Source organism: Denticeps clupeoides, chromosome 2 (genome assembly GCF_900700375.1).
Source record: "Denticeps clupeoides chromosome 2, fDenClu1.1, whole genome shotgun sequence".
NCBI lineage: Eukaryota > Metazoa > Chordata > Actinopteri > Clupeiformes > Denticipitidae > Denticeps > Denticeps clupeoides.
The window spans coordinates 5,652,647-5,674,685 of record NC_041708.1 but is presented as its reverse complement, the minus strand read 5'-3'; the positions used below and the strand labels follow the sequence as shown (position 1 = coordinate 5,674,685).

At 45.6% G+C, this 22,039-nt stretch overlaps 4 protein-coding genes across 4 annotated transcripts; 2 read left to right on the top strand and 2 right to left on the bottom strand.

The window, feature by feature from the left end:
• Positions 1 to 343: 343 nt before the first annotated feature.
• Positions 344 to 8,638, bottom strand: papss2b (3'-phosphoadenosine 5'-phosphosulfate synthase 2b). Its single transcript, XM_028967515.1, has 12 exons — positions 8,506 to 8,638; positions 6,484 to 6,598; positions 6,167 to 6,402; positions 5,937 to 6,075; positions 5,620 to 5,738; positions 5,398 to 5,511; positions 5,179 to 5,290; positions 4,138 to 4,343; positions 3,875 to 4,010; positions 3,393 to 3,661; positions 2,487 to 2,716; positions 344 to 1,679 (listed from the first exon to the last, which is right to left on the bottom strand). Exons 1-12 carry the CDS (start codon positions 8,530 to 8,532, stop codon positions 1,538 to 1,540), a joined length of 1,845 nt encoding a protein of 614 aa, XP_028823348.1. The 5' UTR covers positions 8,533 to 8,638; the 3' UTR covers positions 344 to 1,537.
• A 1,366-nt stretch (positions 8,639 to 10,004) lies between these two features.
• minpp1b (multiple inositol-polyphosphate phosphatase 1b) lies at positions 10,005 to 15,069 on the bottom strand. Its single transcript, XM_028968682.1, has 5 exons — positions 14,256 to 15,069; positions 12,187 to 12,381; positions 11,933 to 12,030; positions 11,269 to 11,399; positions 10,005 to 11,198 (listed from the first exon to the last, which is right to left on the bottom strand). Exons 1-5 carry the CDS (start codon positions 14,821 to 14,823, stop codon positions 10,817 to 10,819), a joined length of 1,374 nt encoding a protein of 457 aa, XP_028824515.1. The 5' UTR covers positions 14,824 to 15,069; the 3' UTR covers positions 10,005 to 10,816.
• Positions 15,070 to 16,781: 1,712 nt separating this feature from the next.
• Positions 16,782 to 17,373, top strand: LOC114780448 (histone H4). Its single transcript, XM_028967743.1, has one exon. It carries the CDS (start codon positions 16,844 to 16,846, stop codon positions 17,153 to 17,155), a length of 312 nt encoding a protein of 103 aa, XP_028823576.1. The 5' UTR covers positions 16,782 to 16,843; the 3' UTR covers positions 17,156 to 17,373.
• A 418-nt stretch (positions 17,374 to 17,791) lies between these two features.
• On the top strand, positions 17,792 to 18,455 carry LOC114780459 (histone H2A). Its single transcript, XM_028967746.1, has one exon. The coding sequence runs from the start codon at positions 17,864 to 17,866 to the stop codon at positions 18,248 to 18,250; it is 387 nt and encodes a 128-aa protein (XP_028823579.1). The 5' UTR covers positions 17,792 to 17,863; the 3' UTR covers positions 18,251 to 18,455.
• Positions 18,456 to 22,039: the final 3,584 nt, after the last annotated feature.

Below are 22,039 nucleotides of genomic sequence, written 5' to 3'. Positions count from 1 at the left end.
TTATTAGAAAGACATTTTTCCAATCATAGCGTTGACTTGACATGGATGACCGTCAGATGATTAGCACGAAACCCTGAAACTAAAATAAATCTCATAATAAATACCAATAAATATGATTCTTGACAATCCTACCACAAAATGGTATAAACTTTGTGCAGGTAAAAAAATTTAATAGATTTCCACACCCAATCTACACCTTTGCATATGTAAAAAAAAAAAAAAAAAAAAAATCTAATGTAATTTGTGTGCATTTGGGCTTCAGTGAGTTAAAGGCTTAATCCTGTCTTGTTATTAATGAGAACCAACAGAAATCCACCCAAATTAATTCTGTACCCGATTAATATTAATTGATTGCAATTTACTATTTTTGATTGCATTTGTCAATATAGCAAAAACAATATAAAAACACCTTTTTCTTCATGAAACCAACAAATTCCTGCATAAGGGACATGAATTTAAAAGTTTAAAACACAGAAAACCAAAATACTTCCATCATTCAGTACACAATGTATTATTTTTTATTCTAAATCACCTTTAGTGGCCTGAATTATGCAACCGCAGATAACACTGAAAACTTCAGCACCGTCGCAATCTAGCGGTTAAATCCAATATAATTTTGACCTCATATCATGATTTTATCACATTTTATCTCAACAAAAAAGCCATAATGTCATTTACTGAGCACCATCTCACAACCTTTCGCATCACTGTCACGTTATTGTTATTGCAATAAATGTTCTTGCTTGCTTAACTGGGTAAGGAAACGCCGAGGCTTTGTAGTTCCCCACTGCATTAAAGTTGTAAATAATTCTGTTATATGTGTGGGTAGGGATTACCATAAACTAACGTCATTTAAAATGTCACACAGCACCAGCCTACAAAACTGCAAAATGTAGAAATGCCCAGCAGCTTGTTGTAATTATGGTAGTAAATTTAAATATTTGTTATATGTACACTACATACTATATATGTCAAAATAGTCTTTTAGCATAAATGATAATGGACTGGCTCTTTAAGGCATTCAAAAGTTTGGGGTCATTTTGAAATATCCTTGTTTGTCCATGAAAAAAACATGGGTTAGAAAAGAAAAAAAAAAAAAACACAGAAAGGATAATAATCATAGAGAAGTTGATTAATAATGATGAAAAAATGATGTAGTCCAACCCACACCTGCTGATGCACTAGATACTGCACTAGTGTTAAAATCTGGCCAGTTTGTTTTCAGCTGTACTAAAACATAAAAGGGATTTCTAATAATGAACAAAGCTTTTAAAGGGACAGACTTGGGTATTAGTTGCTGATACCGTTCCTCTCTACATGTGTGCAGATATCCCATCATTAACACACATTACCAGCATCCACAATGAAGTTTTCACCCATTCTAAGTCGTTTTAATGGACCAAACAATGACCCTAAACTTTTGAAGTATATGTATAATGTTGGTCCCTGTTTCCCTGCACTGTTGCACCTTAATGAGTAATTATATAGTAGCTAGTAAAACTCTGATGGAATGGGGGGGTTGAGAACCCTCACACTCTCACTGGTCCTTTGTCAGAGAACTGTAGTAATCAATCAAGACTTTCCACGCTTTGGGAGCCATGAAGCCATCCGGCGGGTTCTCTCCATTCTGTGCCAGTCTTCTCATCTTGGTCCCCGAGATGAACTCAAACTCGCAGTGTCTGCAGCAGAGAAGGGGATTTAGATTTCATGCCCGGCCCTATGTGTCCGACTTTGCGACTTTACAGTCACTAACCAGAGTGGAGTTCCCACAGGCACCAAATAAAAAGATAGTCTGAATACCAAATAAACCTGTTACGCCGCTCAACTGTTCAAGAAAATGCAGCGAGGCCTTCAGCTAACAATGAGTTACTTATCGGCAGCCTTCCAAGAATGTTATTTCATACACTCGTAATCGCACAGGACAAACATGCCGACAGCTTGTACACTGTGGATAAAGTTCAAGTGGATTACCTTTCAAATGGTGTTATTTTTTCCCTGTGATCTGTGGAGGAAATCCGTAAAATCAAATCCGCCAAGATTGGCCTGTCCTTTGTGCCTAGTCACTATGGGAACTCGCGTCTCTGTGTTCAACTTTGTATTACTGAGGTATGTTGCCAGACCTGGGCTGCGGTTGCTGTGCAGCTCAGCACGGTCACGTGGGTGACAATCTACCTGAAGCTGCTTCGTTTCAAAGGGAAGATGAAATAAGGATGATGGCTAACAGCCATAAAACTGGCTGTTAAATGATCTACAGAATAACTGCACGTTCCATATCTCCACACTTACCTTACCTCAAGGCTCCAGCTGTAATAATAACATTGTGTGACTGTCACCAGCCTTAAATTGTCACCAGAGAGACTTTTAGCACAAATAAGTGAGCAGGTGCTGGGGCGGGGTGTTGCCGACGTCACGTTGCCAGGTTACAGCAGCTCAGCTATCAGGAAGGTAGAAAAGGAAAAGGAAAGGTGCACTGATGTTTGCTGTACCTCTCTCTGTCATAGAAATCCATGGCCTTCTTGGCCTTGTTGTAAGCAGCGACGCGAAACGGGATGATTTCCACAGACGTAAGTCCGGGCGCCATGGTGAGCACCTTCCCCCCATGGGTGGGTTCGTACAAATCTTGCTGGGTCTCTGGGTGAGGCATGCCGGCCGGGTCACGGCCCACAATGTAGAAATTGGCACCGGCGATCATGCGGGCCCTGCAGTGCCACTGCACCTGTCAGCAAGGTAATAGAAACTTATAACTTATAAGAAATAAAAAAGCAATAAATTTAACATGCAACTAATAGACGTTTCAGAGAAAACAGACAATGCGTAAGTACTTTAGAGCATTTAAAGTTCTTAAAGTGTTTTTAAAGTGAAGTGACATGTGATACACAGCAGCACAGCCCACAGTGCACACAATGAAATTTGTCCTCTCCATTTAACCCATCACCCTGAGTGAGCAGTGGGCAGCCATGACAGGCGCCCGGGGAACAGTGTGTGGGGACGGTGCTTTGCTCAGTGGCACCTCCGTGGCACCTTGGCGGATCGGCAACCTTCTGATTACGGGGCCGCTTCCTTAACCTTTAGGCCACAACTGCCCCCCCCATTTATCAGATGCCCTTATCCAGAGCGACTTACAATAAGTAGTTACAGGGACAGTCCCCCCTAGGGAGCTCCTTAGAGTTAAGTGTCTTGCTCAGGGACACAATGGTAGTAAGTGGGATTTGAACCTGGGTCTTCTGGTCCATAGGCGAGTGTGATACCCACTAGGCTACTACCACCCATTGATTTAATAGCTGAATATAATCACTGTGAACAAGTAAGTACTCCACAAGTTGGGCACAAAAATCCAGCATCATTGCTAAAGCCCACCGGTCAAAATGCCTGAGCACAGAAGTCAGCCTTACTTCCGTAGGCCCAGCGTACATCATAGGTGACGGAAAGATCGCCACAACGGTGGTGGCTGGGTCCAGCACGCCCTCCTCCAGCACGGCGGCGTGCTGCTTCATGCGCCAGTCCAGCGGCACGTCGTCCTCCTTGGTCCATCCGCCCAGCGGGTGGAGCAGCAGCACGGGGTTCCTGTAGCCGCGGCCCAGCAGCCGCCGGCGCGTGTCCTGCATCAGTAGGGCGTGGCCGTTGTGCACCGGATTGCGCAACTGGAAGGCGAAGATGGCGTCTGCGAGAAAAACCGGTGCTGTTCAGGTCACGGCTTTGACTGCGTCTGAATGGAAACTGTCAATCACTGTCATTCTCCAAATAAAGCCACAGTCTCACGGGCTGACAGTGAGCGTGAGGTGCAGCTGCTGTGTGCTTCACAAGCATTTCGCCTCCTTTTCGCCAACTTGTTCCATGTCGGGGCGGAGTCCGCCACACACTTCCTGCCTCTTACCGGCTTTCATGTCTTTGAACTTCTGTCTCAGTTCCGCAGGCGTGAGGCGATACTGGTCCAGACCATCATTCCACCTGATTCGCTCCAGCACCTCTAAATCACCACCGGCCAGCCAATCACCTCCTTCCATCACCATCTGTCAAGCATTTTCGTATGTTTAGTATGTATAAACGCAAGGATTGTCCATTTTTTCATCCAAGTAACATAGAAATGACTACAACCATGTTATTATAGAATTATAATGTGTAATAATGAGTGGCCACCTTGATGTAAGGATGCTCGGGACATGTGGTGCCCCACTGCCTCGCACAGCGCTCCTCTTTCCGATGTTCGTAGAATTCCGGGTTTCGGAGAATGGCGACCCTCTTTCCTTTGTAGTCCAGGGCGAAAGCGGCACAGCCGTCCAGTCGCTCCTTGTCCTCCGCGGATAATGGCAGGACAATGGGCACGGACATGTTGATGGTCCCGCCTGCATTTAGTTTTCGGCGAGTGCATTTTTATTGATTTTAAAAGGGTATAACACACACATAGATAAGAGACTCAAAAAAAAAAAAGAAAAAAAAAACTGTAAAATGAATCTCACCACCCTCCCTTGAACAGGCCGGCCAGAATTAAACTATCTTGCAGATTTATTGTGAAATGTAGTTGTAAAGAAAGAAAGCATTAAATCGGAATACTTTTTTTTTTACTCTTTTTTTTAGTGAAGTGATTGTCACATGTGATACACAGCAGCACAGCACACGGTGCACACAGTGAAATTTGTCCTCTGCATTTAACCCAACACCCTGAGTGAGCAGTGGGCAGCCATGACAGGCGCCCGGGGAGCAGTGTATGGGGACGGTGCTTTGCTCAGTGGCACCTCAGTGGTACCTTGGCGGATCGGGATTCGAACCGGCAACCTTCTGATTATGGGGGCCGCTTCCTTAACCGCTGGGCCACCACTGCCCCTTATTCATTCGACATGTAGCACATTAGGATGCCGATTCTGCCTTTTTTCCAAAACATAAGTATGAAATATTTAATCCATAAGATACGAAGCGACGCAATGATGTGCTTAATCACGGCTGTTTTTTTTGTTTTTTTTTCTGCCATTCAAACAACGTCAAAAATTCCAATTTACAAAGCGTGCAAAAACCAGCCTAACCGGAGCTATATCTTCTGGCCGTCTTCCCAAATGCCCAATTTATACAAATAAGGCAAAGTATTCCTCCCAGGATTTCACGATGTGACGATTGCGATTGCAAGTTAATTTGGCATAAAATCCCAAATTTTAGGCTCGCTAAAAAACTAAAGCAGTGACTCACCGTCCAGAAGGGTTCCAAAATGTAGCGCCTGCAGAAACTCCTTTTCCCTCATGAATCCCTTCAGAGGGGAAGCCCAGCCTTCCGACAACACTTGTACCCACTCGAGGTCCAGCTACACACGGAACACCCAGATGAAAATTCATCAACATATCGATCAGCCAACATATCGATCAGCCCAAGCGGGTGAAGATGACGGAACATGCTGACTGTTCCTCTAACCTTGGTAATAGTGACCGTAGGCAATACATTAGCGTCGCTGGTGGCCAAGTTCACCCTGTTGTCTGGAACAAACAACTCGTTGACCTCCTTGGTGATCCCAGAGGGCACTATACCCTGCAAAGAGAGGGAACGCCGGCATCAGCATCCTGTTTTTAATAGGTGTGTGACGAAGCTAGGGCAGGCCAGGTGGATTTGGTATACTAAAAAGAAGCCGTGACTCACTTCGTTCTTCAGCAGCTCCACGACCTGCTCGATGCACTCGTTGACCGTGAGCTCCCCGGTCTTCAGGACCAGCTCTGGGGAGTCCGGCTTCTCGTATTCAGAGTCAATGCCAGTGAAGCCTAGATAGAACCAGCACAGAGAGTCCTTGTGACCTCAAGGGTTTGCATTTAAACCCAGGGCTGTCTACGAAACATTAGTCCAGACCAAAGCCAGATAAAGGACGTTTCCAGGATTAGGTGTTATTCAGCGTGCCCTTTGTGCTGAAGAACCTCGTTCTTTTCATTAGAAAGAGGAAGAACCCTCATCCCGGGGCTTACCTTTGATCTCTCCAGCTCGGGCCTTCTTGTAGAGCCCCTTGACGTCCCGGCTCTCGCACACCTCCAGGGGGGCGTTCACGAAAACCTCAAAAAAAGGCAGGCCCGCTGTCTTGTGGATTTTTCTTGCATCGTCTCGGTCCTACTTGCACAACACGGGTGAAGGGTGACCTTTAGTCCAACCGCAGCCTCTACTGCATCGGACGCACGCGGAAACGCACTTGACCCCTCACCTTCGTAAAGGGTGATATGAAACTGGTGATGCACACCAGGCCGGCATCTGCAAAAAGCTTGGCGACTTCAGCGATGCGCCGGATGTTCTCTTCCCGGTCCGCCGAGGTGAAGCCCAAATTCTTGTTGAGTCCGTGTCTAATGTTGTCCCCATCCAGGGAGTAGCAAGGGATCGCGTGGGACACCAGGTACTCCTCAAGGGCAAAGCCGACCGTCGTCTTGCCAGCTCCCGACAGCCCTGAGAAAGGAGCGTCGGAACCACTCAGCCGGGATGTGACCTAACGGCGGCGGCCGGAGGCTTGCTGCTGGACCCCCGTACCTGTTAGCCAGACGGTGCAGCCGCGGAAGCCGGCCCTTGTGCCGACCACCTGACCCCTCTTGCTTCTGCTTACATGGTGAGCCTGGTAGACCACGTTGGTCGCCCTCCGGAGATCCTGTGAAGCCACACGACTGACGTCAGACTAGAGCCGTCGAAACGACTGGCATGATCGATGCAAGGCGATGTGCGCCGCAGAATATAAGCGATTATTATCATAATGACATTGCTTGGTGATTTTCTGTCAGAAGCATAAACATTCTAGTTAAAAAGTAGCGCCAGTGGTGACGCCGGCTGTCCGATTTGAGTATTTGAAAGCATAATGTGGAGTAAAGTAGAAAAATTGATGGGCTGCAATGCATCAAGATTGAATCAAATCCCTACAGTGATAATCGTAGGCCCGTCGCATTTATTACATAAATTGCAGGAAATTCCTTGACGCCCCTACAAGGGCCTGAAAATTATATTCGATATCCCCCAAATTATCTTTTTAGAATGTGAACTTAATGTAGAGGTAATAAGATTTTTTTTTAAGTACAGTACAGGCCAAAAGTTTGGACACAGCTTCTCATTCAATGTGTTTTCTTTATTTTCATGACCATTTACATTGGTAGATTCTCACTGAAGGCATCAACACTATGAATGAACACATGTGGAGTTATGTACTTAACAAAAAGTGGAGACCTGGCCACCACAGTCACCGGACCTGAACCCAATCTAGATGGTTTGGGGTGAGCTGGACCGCAGAGTGAAGGCAAAGGGGCCAACAAGTGCTAAACACCTCTGGGAACTCCTTCAAGACTGTTGGAGATCCATTTCAGGTGACGACCTCTTGAAGCTCATCGAGAGAATGGCAAGAGTGTGCAAAGCAGGAATCAGAGCAAAGAAACTAGAATATAAAACATGTTTTCAGTTATTTCACCTTTTTTTGTTAAGTACATAACTCCACGTGTTCATTCATAGTTTTGATGCCTTCAGTGAGAATCTATCAATGTAAATGGTCATGAAAATAAAGAAAACACATTGAATGAGAAGCTGTGTCCAAACTTTTGGCCTGTACTGTATGTTTGCATGGTTTTCCTTTTTATACTGCTGTGGTTTTAATACACCCACGGCATTTGTGCCGTCCACCCTGACAGTGTTTCTCTGTCAATCGCAAACCGAAAGGCGCTGATCCCACATCAACACTACAAGCGGATAATGGAGGCTGGACATTTTGTATCCAGTAGGATTTTATGGAGTTACACCCCAACACTGGTCACTTCTCCGTTTTGGGCATGTGGCACTAGGGGAGTGGGGGTGGTGGGGGTCCTGGGTGGTCCGGGAGGCCTTAAGCGCACACAAACGAGCCCATTCATGAAGTCCGGCGGCTAGCCGCGAGCCGGCCGTGGCCCGAGACCAAGCCACTCCTCCCTCCCTCCCTCTCCCGTCCCTCCTTCTTCCCCTCTTTCATTTCTTTCATACTCACATGATATCTGAGCTCCATTAACCGGCTCCCCTCAGGCTGACAGTGCTGCGCTGTCACAGGCGGACACAGGCGGCCCTTGTCCCCAAAGTGGCCGACTTTGATGGAGGTTTAAAGGGACCAGTTGCTTCTCACTCGCCACACCGTGTCACACCTCACACTCACACACACACACACACACACACACTTGTGCCAACAGTTAGCACACCACCGACTTTACTGGGTGTGTCGAGCATTGTAACACGGAGACTTTTTAAGATTCAGGAGGAACTAACTAAACTTAGTCAACATCCGCAGTGCAGCGGCTTTCGGCGAACCGCGCAGTCCGACCACCGCGACGGACCGAGGTGAGGCCAGAGACGAAACCAAAGTCTTTACACGCAAAAAAGAAAAGAAACTAAAAGAAAAGAAAAGAGAGAGGAATATCAACACGAGCCGCCACCGCCGCTGGTCCCGACGGTGTTTCGAACGCACGAAGCCACACCGCGACGTCGCACAGTTACTTATCTCTCTCTTTCTTTCTTTCTTTCTTTTCTTTTCTTTTTTTTTTTTAAACCCACCGTCTTCTGCTTCTTGGTCCCGGACATGTCCGATCGGCCTCTGCTCCGCGCGTCCTTCGTAAGTTACCTGGTCGGCGTGAGTCGGGGACGCTTGGACACGTAGCACATCCACCAAACCAAGCCCCTTCCTCCTCCTCCTCCTCCTCCTCCGAGGCGCGTGAACGCGCGCGGCCCGGCGGCCACCGCGTCACTGTCGCGACGGGGCAGGGCACAAAAATGTGCGTTTAATGCTTCCAGCCATCATTTCGACTCTTTGCTAGATTTAAAAGTCAATTAAGCAAGTTAGTTAAGCAGATTCTCGAGTTTATGGTGTAATGTGAAAAACTTGTTTTCTCTTTTTTTATAAATTAAGATAAAGGAAGAGTTTGGATATCAAACTATTTGACAGTTTAGGGCCCATTTGATTTAAATGTTGTCCGGACAGGCAGCAAATCTCATCACTAACTTAACAAATAATTATGACCAACAGGAGGCGAACAGGATGCAGTTTCATCATCCGTTTGCATGCTGAGTAATACCTTCCAAACGTTATGGCAACCGAATTACAACGTTACGGCAATGCTCGGCACGCCGAATTTAAACTGAACCAGGATTACGTGATTATACTACGTGGAGATCTTTTTTTTCAAATATCTTCTGCAAAATCACCTTGGGCAAATGAAGGAGGTGAAATAAAGGTGGTAGTATCCCACTTACTACCATCATGTCCCTGAGCAAGACACTTAACCCTAAGTTGCTCCGGGGGGTGACTGTCCCTGTAACTACTGATTGTAAGTCGCTCTGGATAAGGGCGTCTGATAAACGGCATAAATGTAAATGTAGGACCGCTCTAGAGACAGCGCTGGGGTCACCCACATGACCCCTGTCACCCAGTGTTTAGTGTCACTGTTATTGACGGTGGTTTGTTTGTTTGTCAACGGCTGCCACCGGCCTTCCATGGAGGACATCAAGCAGGGGAAAAAAAGATGACGACAGGTCACTTTCAGGTCAGCATTATATGGATTAAAACAAGCCAAGCAAAAATTAGTAATCGGGGCTGACCTATTAATCAGAGGTTTATTTTAAATAAATAAATAAATATTCAAATCACTGTAAAAAATATATATGCTATGATGAGTAGCACATGACATCACGCCATTCATTAAAATTTATGGCATGTATCCAGAGCATCTTACCATCAGTAGTTACAGGGACAGTCACCCCGGAGACATTCAGGGTCACAATGGTAGTTTGTGGGGTTTGAATCTGGGACTTTGTGCTCTGCTGGTTTACAAGCGTATGAGTTACACACTAGGCTACTAGCGCCCAAAGCGATTAAGCGGATTGACAAAATTACAGCCTTGTAATTACACTTGTCTCTGTAATAGCTTTCAATATATGTTATCAAATGACAAAGCTTTTCAATTCATATTAAATGAAGTCACACAAATGAAACCGCGCTCTTCAGCACAGAAGCTTCAGTACAACCCTGTCCAAAAAACTATCTGAAACAGAGCATCTTCAGTTCAGATTGTGTACTTTATTCCTTTTTCTACTTTACTTTTTTTCTTCTTTGTCAAGAAATGTAGTAACTGCAGAGGAAAAAACGTCTTTCCTCAGTTTTTCCAAAGACAAAACGCAGAACTCTTAGGTGTTAACGAACTGACCTTGAATCCAAATCCAGGTCTTCAGTTTTCAATTCTCCCTGACAGATTAAATGACTCTGACTGGTTACCGAGCCTTCTTATCTGAGTTAAAGAGCCCTGCAACGTCCACTGTTAACACACAACTGTGTTACTGTGCAAATACCACGCTTTACCCAGTAAGGTAAAATACCCTTACTGATGAACTTAAGATTGATCTCCTGTAATGAAACACTTCATCCAAGATCCTTACAAGTCATCGATGCAACCGTAAACGGCAGAGCGGTATTCAAGCGCTCCTAGGATACCTTTTAATGAATTAATCACCACGGCAAAGGCACGTCTAGATTCAGCCGGAAGTTCCCACCCCACCAAATATGTGTTTAAGCAAATTGTGATGTCAAGGAATTATTAAAAAAAAACAATAATTCACAGAAATATACAAAGATAGCAAAAACCCCCATTACCTCCTGATAATTATTCATCTCGTAAAGTCTTGTAAATACACGAAGGATTTACACACACTTTGGAATTGATTTTTGAAAATGGATTAAAAGGTCCATTCAAACCGATCTCACAAATTACATTTTGGTTAAATGACACCTGAGATTTTGCATAATTTTGATCATTCTTTTAAAAAACGTATTTGGTTGTAGTTTACTGTCTCGTTTTTTCCCTGATTTCTGAACTCATAGCTCGGACCGGGTCGTCCCTCGGCCTCTGGGCAGCTCGCATTCTTTCTGGAAGTCGCAGCCGTTCAGCAGCCGCATGTAATGATCCCTCACAGTCTGATAGAGAGGGGCGGGGTCGCTGAGGTCGGGGAACGCCAGCGGCCTCTCGTTCAGCAGGAACCGCAGCCTGACTCCGTCGTCGCACTCGTACAGGACGAAGACCAGGTTGGCGGCGTATGGCGCGATCTGACTGGTCCGGAAGGCGCGCTGCCGCTGCTCTCGGAAGTTCATGGCTGTCAGGTGCTTGTCATTCCTGAAAAAACCCAGGAGGGACAGCAGAGGAAGGAGGGTCTCTGCGTGGCCCACCTTGATGGTCACGGCGTCCGTCACCACGCCAAACCTGGACGAGATACGCAATGATGATTAATAAACTTTGTGGAAATAAAAATTCCTCCATAAACGTATCCCACCTGATGTCGTACACGACCTGGTCCAGTCGCCTGAAGAGGTCGTGGAAGAGGGGGCAACTGGACTTGCGGCTGACGTCGTGGCCGTAGGCCCTCTTCCAGTACTGCTTCAGGTCATTTTTATATTCCAGGACCTGCCAGGTGAATAAACGAAAGTCATTCTGAAACGCTGCGGCACAGAACACGGTGACGCGGTGAAACGTGTCCTCTGCTTTTAACCACCACCGTTGGTGAGCAGTGGGCAGCCACGACAGGCGCCCGGGGAGCAGCGTGTGGGGACGGCGCTTCGCTCAGTAGCAACCTTGGCGGATCGGGATTTGAACCAGCAAACTTCCGATTACGAGTCCGCTTCCTTAACCGCCAGGCCACCGCTGTCCCTATGATGGTGTATTTGTTCGCCACGACACCGATCGGCCATAACATTATGACGGGTAAAGGGAATAACATTGATTTTTCTGGCTGAGGCTGATGTGCCGGAAGCAGAAAAATGGACCAACGATTTCAGCAGCAAAGACCGAAGTGTGATATCCAGGCATCGCCGGAACCTGGGGGACGTTCGTAATGGATCTGTTTTGGTTGTAGGGGACCTGAGGGGGGGGACCTACTCAATCATGGCGTTATTGCTGATCGGTTCATTTCGTTCCATGATATGAAGGCAGTCGAGTACCTGAGCATCGGCCTCGTCAACCAGGTTGCACCAAGGGGAGTTGAGCGATTTAATAGAAAATTCGTAGGAGCACAAAAAGAAAGCAGCTTCAGCCAAATCTGATTGGGAGGAAGATGGAAAAAAAAAATCTATATATATATATATATATATATATATATATATATATATATATACACACACACACACACACACACACACACACACACACACACACACACACACACACACACACACACACACACTATGATGTGTACCTGGGGTAATGTAATCGTGAGGAACCTGCAAGCGGTCGGCGATCCTCTTCTGCACGTTCCTCATCTCCGCTGAAGATTTGAAGAGCTCCACCTCCCTGAGCGCTGTCTTGTTCTTCTCCACGCCTTCGATGAAGTTCTTGCAGTGATCGAAGAAGCGCATCAGCTTGTCGTTAACCGTCTGTCTGTAGCTGATTTCTAGATCATCAGGAGAACAACGTAAGAATGAGGGATGCCTCTTTATCAAAGATCCTCTTTCGTTAGCTGTGAAGCGTTTTGCGGTTCCACAGACACAAGCTGTGTAAATAAAGGAGTACACTCGTCACATGTTCTGCAAATAGGACAGCACAGAGAATTAGCTTCTATATGAGGGTACACAACTAAACACACAACCATTAAAGTCTGAACCAACATTGTTTGAGGGCGGAGTCTCGTTGGGGTGGTCCAGTACTCCTGATCAACCTGATAAAAGTCCCACAGTGGGGCAGTGGTGGCCTAGCGGTTAAGGAAGCAGCCCTGTAATAAGAAGGTTGACGGTTCGAATCCGGGTCTGCCAAGGTGGCACTGAGCAAAGCCCCGTCCCCACACACTGCTCCCCGGGCGCCTGTCATGGCCGCCCACTGCTTACCAAGGGTGATGGTTAAAAGCAGAGGACACCTGTGAACAAAAATGTCCAAAGTGATATGTCATTGTGATACACAGCACACGGTGACACAACAAAATGTGTTTAACCATCACCCTTAGTGAACAGTGGCCAGCCATGACAGGCACCCAGGGACCAGTGTGTGGGGACGGTGCTTTGCTCAGTGGCACCTTGGCGGGTGACCGAACCAGCAACCTTCTGATTACGGGTTTAACCGCTAGGCCACCACTGCCCCAACCCAAACCATACCAAACCTGAATGTGCCCAAAATGTCAATATTTCGCATGAGGGATGCAGCTCAGTTTCAGGACATTGACCATCTTCTTATAGCCTAGGCCTGCTATACCTAGAACATATACAGTACAGGCCAAAAGTTTAGCCACACCTTCTCATTCAATGTGTTTTCTTTGTTTTCATGACCATTTACATTGGTAGATTCTCACTGAAGGCATCAAAACTATGAATGAACCCATGTGGAGTTATGTGCTTAACAAAAAATGGAGACCTGGCCTCCACAGTCACCGGACCTGAACCCAGTCGAGATGGTTTGGGGTGAGCTGGACCGCAGAGTGAAGGCAAAGGGGCCAACAAGTGCTAAACACCTCTGGGAACTCCTTCAAGACTGTTGGAAAACCATTTCAGGTGACGACCTCTTGAAGCTCATTGAGAGAATGGCAAGAGCGTTCAAAGCAGTAATCAGAGCAAAGAAACTAGAATATAAAACATGTTTTCAGTTATTTCATCTTTTTTTGTTAAATACATAACTCCACATGTGTTCATTCATAGTTTTGATGCCTTCAGTGAGAATCTACCAACCTAAATGGTCATGAAAATAAAGAAAAAACATTGAATGAGAAACAGTGTCCAAACTTTTGGCCTGTACTGTATATACACATACATATAGATTTTAATACACTCCTCCAGTTATTTTTCAAAATATTTATTTGTATAGTGAACTTTTATAATATACTGTCAGCATAGACTTTGTGCCATTTAGTTTTTGCTGTTCTCATCCGGTGCATTTCACTTTCTGCCATGACAACGTAAATTTTGCACTTGTGGGTCTGATAAAGGATTATCTTGTCTTATCGTATGTTATCAACGCGTTGTGGGCTTGTCTGTGATTTCCACCTCTACTTACTACCAACAGCTTAACCGAGGAGCCAAAGAGCAAAGTACCGTCCCCACACGCTGCTCCCCGGGCGCCTGTCATGGCTGCCCACTGCTCACTCAGGGTGATGGTTAAAAGCAGAGGACACATTTCGTTGTGTCACCATGTGCTGTGTTGGCTTTCACAATGACAATCACTTCACTTTCAGAAGCTCTGATTTTGCGTAACTTATTTGTTTATCTGGTCCGGCCGCAAAAAAAAGGAACCGATTTATGCCTCGGCAGCTCCCTGAAGCGCGGTGGCATGAGGGTCTGTCACCTTTAACCCCCAGGAACCCGTGCAGGCCCTGCTGGAAAGCCTCCACGCTCTCCACGCATCTGTGCTTCGAGCTGGTCACGAAGGCCACGCGGCCGCCCAGCAAGTTCTCCCGGGAGATCAGCGCGGGGAACGCGGTGGCCAGCCGGGCGGCCAGGTGCCTGTGGTCGTCCCTGCCCTTCTCCACCAGCCTGCCGTCCATGTCCTCGGTGTACCACATGTCCCAGCCCGCCCGGATCTCGTCCAGCCAGGCGTGCGCGCTGCGCGCATGGCGGAGGACCGCGTCGTGCAGGCGGCCGATCCTCCGGATGTTTTTGGCCGTGGGGAAGCGGGTGCCGTGGCGAACGACGGCCGTCAGGTGCGCCGGCCTGCAGTCCGCCGACGGCGGCTCGGACCAGGACTTGTTCACCGACAAGATGTCGTCGATCAGATACGGGTTCACTTCCTCGTACCTGCCCTTCGTCCCGAAATAGCTGGCGATCGGCGGCGCCGGTGGCCGCGCGGACCCGCCGGCGGAGAAACGAACTAACCAGAGGCCGAAGACGGCGACGAGAACGTCCCTTCCGAGCATCGCTGGCCGATCTCGTCCGGAAGCCGCCGAGTGGCCGAGCGTTTACAAACAAACGTCACGTGACGCGGCTCGGCCTCCCGAACGATGGCCAACCGGAACCATCCGTGCGTTTCCATCGGCGTCCCGCACACGGCAGACCCCGGGAGCGGCGCGGGGGAGACGGCTGTAGTAGTGGGGTTTCAACGTTTGGGGTGTTGTTCTTCCTCGTGGGCGATCGTGTTACCCTGTAGGCTTTTTTTTTTTACTCGATTCGACCCCATAGGCGGCGCTGTAAACAAATTCACAACAAAGGTTGAACTTCCACTAGACGTTCTAACAGCTTGAAGCGCTAGTGAGTTATCAAACTAATAATACTTTCAGATCGGGCCACAGTGAACCAAATGAGAGCTTTTTCAGTGATAGACTTATCTTGAAATTAATTTGATATTGTTCTCATAGACAAAACATTATTTTACATTAAACAAGGAGACATATGCATGCATTAATAGATACATTAAAATAATGTGGAATATAGATTTTTATTGACTTTCCGAACGTCCGGTAAACTCGTTTATTTGGACAACAACTTTATTTCCATGGCTAACATTTGCTTTATCAGAATAATTATATTCTTCAGACTAGGGAAATAAATTGTTTTCAACCACAAGAACATATGATTGCAAATCTGCACAGACACAGCGTTGGGGAGTAACGGAATACATGTACCGGCGTTACGTATTTAGAATACAAAATATGATTAACTCTATTTCGTTTAAATGAGTGATAATCTCATTACCCGGCGGTCTTTTCCTGTTTCATATGTTAGGCTATCCCCTCTCTATCTCCTCTCTAATTTTGGTAATTCCAAGCATAACACGGGTGTTCTGTCGAAACATGCTGCCTATCGAGTTGTGCTACCTAGCGGATCTGCGCATTTGCGCAGTCCCTCAGGTTTGCGCTCTGTTTCAGCGGCCATAAATCCATGCTACCCCTGAAATTGTAAATAAATGTGATTTAATTCCCTATTACACCATTATCTTTATACTCTTACAGTGCACATGGACTGAGTTTTGGTGCCATTTAAAGTGGGAGCATTATTTGATAAGGCATAATTGTCTGTCAAATTATACTACCCTTAATATTAGAACTAAATATTATATTATATGGTATCAAACCATGCCCTCATACTCATACAGTGCTTATACTTATTTGTCATCAAAAAACATAAAAAACATATCATAATACTGTTAAAATTGTACCGTTATCGGAAATGCACAAAATGAAATGGAACCCTATACAGTTGCACTTTTCGACCAAGCAGCATAAATCGTCAGAACACCGGAAACCAAAACCAAACACGCAATAAGCGGCTCTAATGTAGGCGTCCTGTTAGCGTTGGTGGCGTCAGTTACATAATGGACCCGGAGCCAGCACAACAGAGCCAGCAGTGGCCGGGCAGGAATGCATTTCTTACTTGGAAATTCCGACACCACTTCACATTTAAAGAAGAAAGGGATGGGCGAATCTGATCATGCAATGCAAACTCTGTTTGCCAGCAACCAAGCTGCTCTCAGCGTCAAAAGACTCCACATCCAACCTAAAGAAACATCTGGAAGTAAGTTCTTTAAAAAAAAAAAAAAAAACTAACGTTAGCCTACTGCAATAACTGCTTGAGTGCAATAACTGTTGTGCAATGTCACACTTTAGTTTTCTTGTTCAGTCACCATCTCACCTACACTTTAACCCACTGCTTACTTTAAACGGTAAATATTCCTTTTTCTTATATTTGTTGAACCCTTGTTTAAATGTGTACTTGTATAGTGACGAAAAATACATCTATTCTATTCTATACTTTTTTGAATGAAAGCGCCTATAAACCACGTGGTCCTTCGAGACAAGCGAGAAAACCCAGTCCAAGAGGGCGGGACCTGCTGAAGTTGTTTTCAAACAGGTCCTCTTCCTCGGTATAAGTGCATTACGTCGTGGGCTGACGTCGTTGATTCTGACAGCGTCATTAGAGCGCGATACCCGGCGAGTACAAATGTCCGGACGCGGCAAGGGCGGGAAGGGGCTCGGCAAAGGAGGCGCCAAGCGCCACCGAAAAGTTCTCCGGGACAACATCCAGGGCATAACCAAGCCGGCGATCCGCCGACTGGCCCGTCGCGGCGGGGTGAAGCGCATCTCCGGCCTCATCTACGAGGAGACCCGCGGCGTGTTGAAGGTCTTCCTGGAGAACGTGATCCGCGACGCCGTCACCTACACCGAACACGCCAAGAGGAAGACCGTGACCGCCATGGACGTGGTGTACGCCCTGAAACGCCAGGGCCGCACGCTGTACGGCTTCGGCGGCTAGGCCCCCCTGTGCCGGCCCCGGAGGTTTTTACTTGTCGGAAATCTGTCGGTCCTGCGCTACTCAAAACTCAGTTCGACGCATTTTGGACTTTTTTTTTTTATCAAGCATTAATCTGTACTTTGTTTCTTGTCTAGGGTGGAGTTCGGGCTTTCTCGGTTATGTGGGACTTTTATTCTCAGTGATTTCATGCAGCTCAACAATAAATCGATAAGAAAACACGTGATTTGTGGGTTGTACTTATTGCCGCGCTGGCCTGACGCGCCACAACCACGCCGCCAATTAGAAGAGCCCGTATGAACGCGACGAATATTCGCATTATATATGTTTTTTGTGTAGGCACGGCGGAGACTTGTAGAAATGGAAATTGTTCGGGTAATTGTTACTATTTAGTGCCTAAAGCTGAAATTTAGAAGTTTATAGTCGTCGTTCTAACGCACTACAGTGGTTGTCGTTTTCGTTTAGGTCTTATAGTAGACCATTAAAGTCATCCAGTATATTCGATACTTCGATCCAACCACAGTTGTCAGTGATGCAGCGAGACGACAACGTAAGGAACGGCGCCTGATCGAATGCTCGGCGTTGATTGGCTCACAGCTGCTACTCAGCAACCAATCAGCGAATAGCAAGGATTCATACAACCGATTCCGCCGTGACCCTTTGCGTCATTGCTTTGTTCCCGAACCATCGCGTCCAGCGGCCGCAGGGAAAATGAGCGGAAGGGGGAAAACTGGTGGCAAGGCGAGAGCCAAGGCGAAGACCCGCTCTTCCAGGGCCGGCCTGCAGTTCCCGGTCGGACGCGTCCACCGTCTCCTGCGCAAGGGCAACTACGCGGAGCGCGTCGGCGCCGGCGCCCCCGTCTACCTGGCCGCGGTGCTGGAGTACCTCACCGCCGAGATCCTGGAGCTGGCCGGCAACGCGGCCCGCGACAACAAGAAGACCCGCATCATCCCGCGGCACCTGCAGCTGGCCGTGCGCAACGACGAGGAGCTCAACAAGCTGCTGGGCGGCGTGACCATCGCCCAGGGCGGCGTGCTGCCCAACATCCAGGCCGTGCTGCTGCCCAAGAAGACGGAGAAGCCCGTCAAGGCCAAGTAGACCGCCGCCGGGCGACAGAGACGATGCGCTGACCAGCTTTTGTTTGTTTCGTCGTCGTTGTACGTGCGTGTTTTTTTGGTTTTTTTTTTGCGGAAAGACTGCAGCAGCGGGGCCGACAGTATCCACTACGTTCATGTCATGTATATACATTTGTAATAATTTAGTAAATTTAAAAACAAACCAAAAAAAAAAAAATGACAACGAACGTCTTCAGTTTTGGTGTTTATTGATGTATAATTACTGCTAAACAGCGTGCTGAAAGCATTTTGGATTTCTGCCTTCCTTGCGCGTAATTTTATATTTTGGGAAGCGTGTTTTATAGATTATAACTTCACTTGTTCATATTAATGAACGAAATCAACCCCAAAAAAAGCAGCGAATCAGACGCCGTGTGCGCATTGTGTAGAAACTTTGGAAACCAGAAGCGCACGTCTGTACACTGCAGGTAATTACAATATTGCGGCGCTGGGACGTACCGGGAAACGTGTAGCTGCGATACGTATTCATCAAACCAACCTCCCCCTGCAGTACACGTTTACGCCACCAGGGGAATACAAAGAAACACGGCTGGGTTACAAAGGGCGGTTCTGCCATTTAGAATCGTTTCAGTTCATCAGTTATGATGAAAAAACAATTGGTCTTAGCTACGGAATGCTTTTTTTATATAAATGATTTCATTATGTAGCAGAAATTGTAGTGGTGTATTGTCAGCCAAGCAAGGAGAGAGGTGGCTCTAGGATGTCAGCGTGCCAACAATAGATAAATTGGGCCATAATAAAGGCCATCAGCAGTTTTTTTTTTTTTTTTTTCGAGAAAAAATGGCATATATGGAAATGGTTTACTTATTAATGCACGCATGTTTAGATACTATGTAGGCAGTATGGAGGGATATTCACTTTTTACAAGAGTATAATTACAAAAGATTAATGAGATCAATGAAAATTATTCCAAATTGAATTATTTTTTTGGTCTACAAATGTAAAAAAAAAAAAAACGTATTGTAGTAAGAGATTTTTACCACTAGATGTCTTCATCAGCATCAAATTGCTCTCCACCGATTGCTTAAATTACAGTTGCAGCACTGACGACAACAGTAAAAAAAAATTATTTGACTTTTGAATGAAGTAATTGGCATGCGTTAATTATGTTTGTATATTTGGCCTGTTTTAATTTCTCTAATTTCTTTTAACACGGGTGAAGAGGCTTTTAAGCATTTTTACCGAGACCAGAAACAGGTGCTGCCTGAGCGCAATGTGACGTGACGTCACCGACGGTGCCAGGCACCCCAGGGGGCTCACCTGCAAGGCCCAGATGGTCCGGTGATAAGGCTCAGATGTGGGCAACAATCGGCAGTCACTATTAAAATGAACTGAAGTGAAACATATTGCTATACAGTACGTATTTTAGGCAGCTTTACAGAATAATGGGTGGCTGTGTTTTTATATAAAGGAAATATGAGCTACTTATGGATATTCGACGCGATTAATATCGCATCTGGTGCATAAAAGAAATGGTTTTGTCCCTAGTTTTTGGTGAAGCAAATGGGAAACTCAATTACCGCTTTGACAACAGTTACCGTGATTAAAACGGCCGAAAGTGGGCAAAATATCTTTACAGTCTGACTGTAATTATATATTTAAAAAAAAACACCCACCCACTCTATTACGGTGTAACGGTGCAGGCTGGAGGATATGAACAGAGTATCTTTACAGTTTGACTGTGATTATAAAAATACACCCACCCACCCGTTACTGTTACGGTGCAGGCTGGAGGATATGAACAGAATATCTTTACAGTCTGACTGTAATTATAAATATTAAAAAAACACCCATCCACTCTGTTACGGTGTAACGGTGCAGGCTGGAGGATATGAACAGAATATCTTTACAGTCTGACTGTAATTATATATAAAAAAAAACACCCTCCCACTCTGTTACGGTGTAACGGTGCAGGCTGGACGATATGAACAGAATATCTTTACAGTCTGACTGTAATTATATATATATAAAAAAAAACACCCTCCCACCCCGTTACTGTAACGGTGCAGGCTGGAGGATATGAACAGAATATCTTTACAGTCTGACTGTAATTATATATAAAAGAACACCCACCCACCCCGTTACTGTAACGGTGCAGGCTGGACGATATGAACAGAATATCTTTACAGTCTGACTGTAATTATATATAAAAAAAACACCCTCCCACCCCGTTACTGTAACGGTGCAGGCTGGAGGATATGAACAGAATATCTATACAGTCTGACTGTAATTATATATAAAAAAAACACCCTCCCACCCCGTTACTGTAACGGTGCAGGCTGGACGATATGAACAGAATATCTTTACAGTCTGACTGTAATTATATATAAAAAAAAAACACCCATCCACTCTGTTACGGTGTAACGGTGCAGGCTGGACGATATGAACAGAATATATTTACAGTCTGACTGTAATTATATATAAAAAAAACACCCACCCACCCCGTTACTGTAACGATGCAGGCTGGACGATATGAACAGAATATCTTTACAGTCTGACTGTAATTATATATATAAAAAAAAACACCCTCCCACCCCGTTACTGTAACGGTGCAGGCTGGAGGATATGAACAGAATATCTTTACAGTCTGACTGTAATTATATATAAAAAAAACACCCACCCACCTCGTTGCTGTAACGGTGCAGGCTGGAGGATATGAACAGAATATCTTTACAGTCTGACTGTAATTATATATAAAAAAAACACCCACCCACCCCGTTACTGTAACGGTGCAGGCTGGACGATATGAACAGAATATCTTTACAGTCTGACTGTAATTATATATTAAAAAAAAACACCCACCCACCTCGTTGCTGTAACGGTGCAGGCTGGAGGATATGAACAGAATATCTTTACAGTCTGACTGTAATTATATATAAAAAAAACACCCACCCACCCCGTTACTGTAACGGTGCAGGCTGGACGATATGAACAGAATATCTTTACAGTCTGACTGTAATTATATATAAAAAAAAAACACCCATCCACTCTGTTACGGTGTAACGGTGCAGGCTGGACGATATGAACAGAATATCTTTACAGTCTGACTGTAATTATATATAAAAAAAACACCCACCCACCCCGTTACTGTAACGGTGCAGGCTGGACGCTATGAACAGAATATCTTTACAGTCTGACTGTAATTATATATAAAAAAAACACCCACCCACCCTGTTACAGTAACGGTGCAGGCTGGACGATATGAACAGAATATCTTTACAGTCTGACTGTAATTATATATAAAAAAAACACCCACCCACCCTGTTACAGTAACGGTGCAGGCTGGACGATATGAACAGAATATCTTTACAGTCTGACTGTAATTATATATAAAAAAAACACCCACCCACCCCGTTACTGTAACGGTGCAGGCTGGACGATATGAACAGAATATCTTTACAGTCTGACTGTAATTATATATAAAAAAAACACCCACCCACCCCGTTACTGTAACAGTGCAGGCTGGACGATATGAACAGAATATCTTTACAGTTTGACTGTAATTATATATAAAAAAAACACCCACCCACCCCGTTACTGTAACGATGCAGGCTGGACGATATGAACAGAATATCTTTACAGTCTGACTGTAATTATATATATAAAAAAAAAACACCCTCCCACCCCGTTACTGTAACGGTGCAGGCTGGACGATATGAACAGAATATCTTTACTTTACTTTACTTTACTTTACTTTACTTTACTTTACTTTACTTTATTTGGCAGACGCTTTTATCCAAAGCGACTTACA

Excerpts from the sequence above, each read along its gene's own strand:
- LOC114780448 (XM_028967743.1), top strand. The coding sequence starts at position 16,844 with ATGTCCGGACGCGGCAAGGGCGGGAAGGGGCTCGGCAAAGGAGGCGCC.
- minpp1b (XM_028968682.1), bottom strand. The coding sequence starts at position 14,823 with ATGCTCGGAAGGGACGTTCTCGTCGCCGTCTTCGGCCTCTGGTTAGTT. Across the intron at positions 12,031-12,186 it reads TCACGATTACATTACCCCAG|ATTTGGCTGAAGCTGCTTTC; the intron begins GTACACATCATA and ends CCTCCCAATCAG. Across the intron at positions 11,199-11,268 it reads CAGGTCGTGTACGACATCAG|GTTTGGCGTGGTGACGGACG; the intron begins GTGGGATACGTT and ends TATCTCGTCCAG.
- papss2b (XM_028967515.1), bottom strand. The coding sequence starts at position 8,532 with ATGTCCGGGACCAAGAAGCAGAAGACG. Across the intron at positions 5,739-5,936 it reads CCGAGCTGGAGAGATCAAAG|GCTTCACTGGCATTGACTCT; the intron begins GTAAGCCCCGGG and ends GGTTCTATCTAG. Across the intron at positions 4,344-5,178 it reads TTTTGGAACCCTTCTGGACG|GCGGGACCATCAACATGTCC; the intron begins GTGAGTCACTGC and ends AACTAAATGCAG.
- LOC114780459 (XM_028967746.1), top strand. The coding sequence starts at position 17,864 with ATGAGCGGAAGGGGGAAAACTGGTGGCAAGGCGAGAGCCAAGGCGAAG.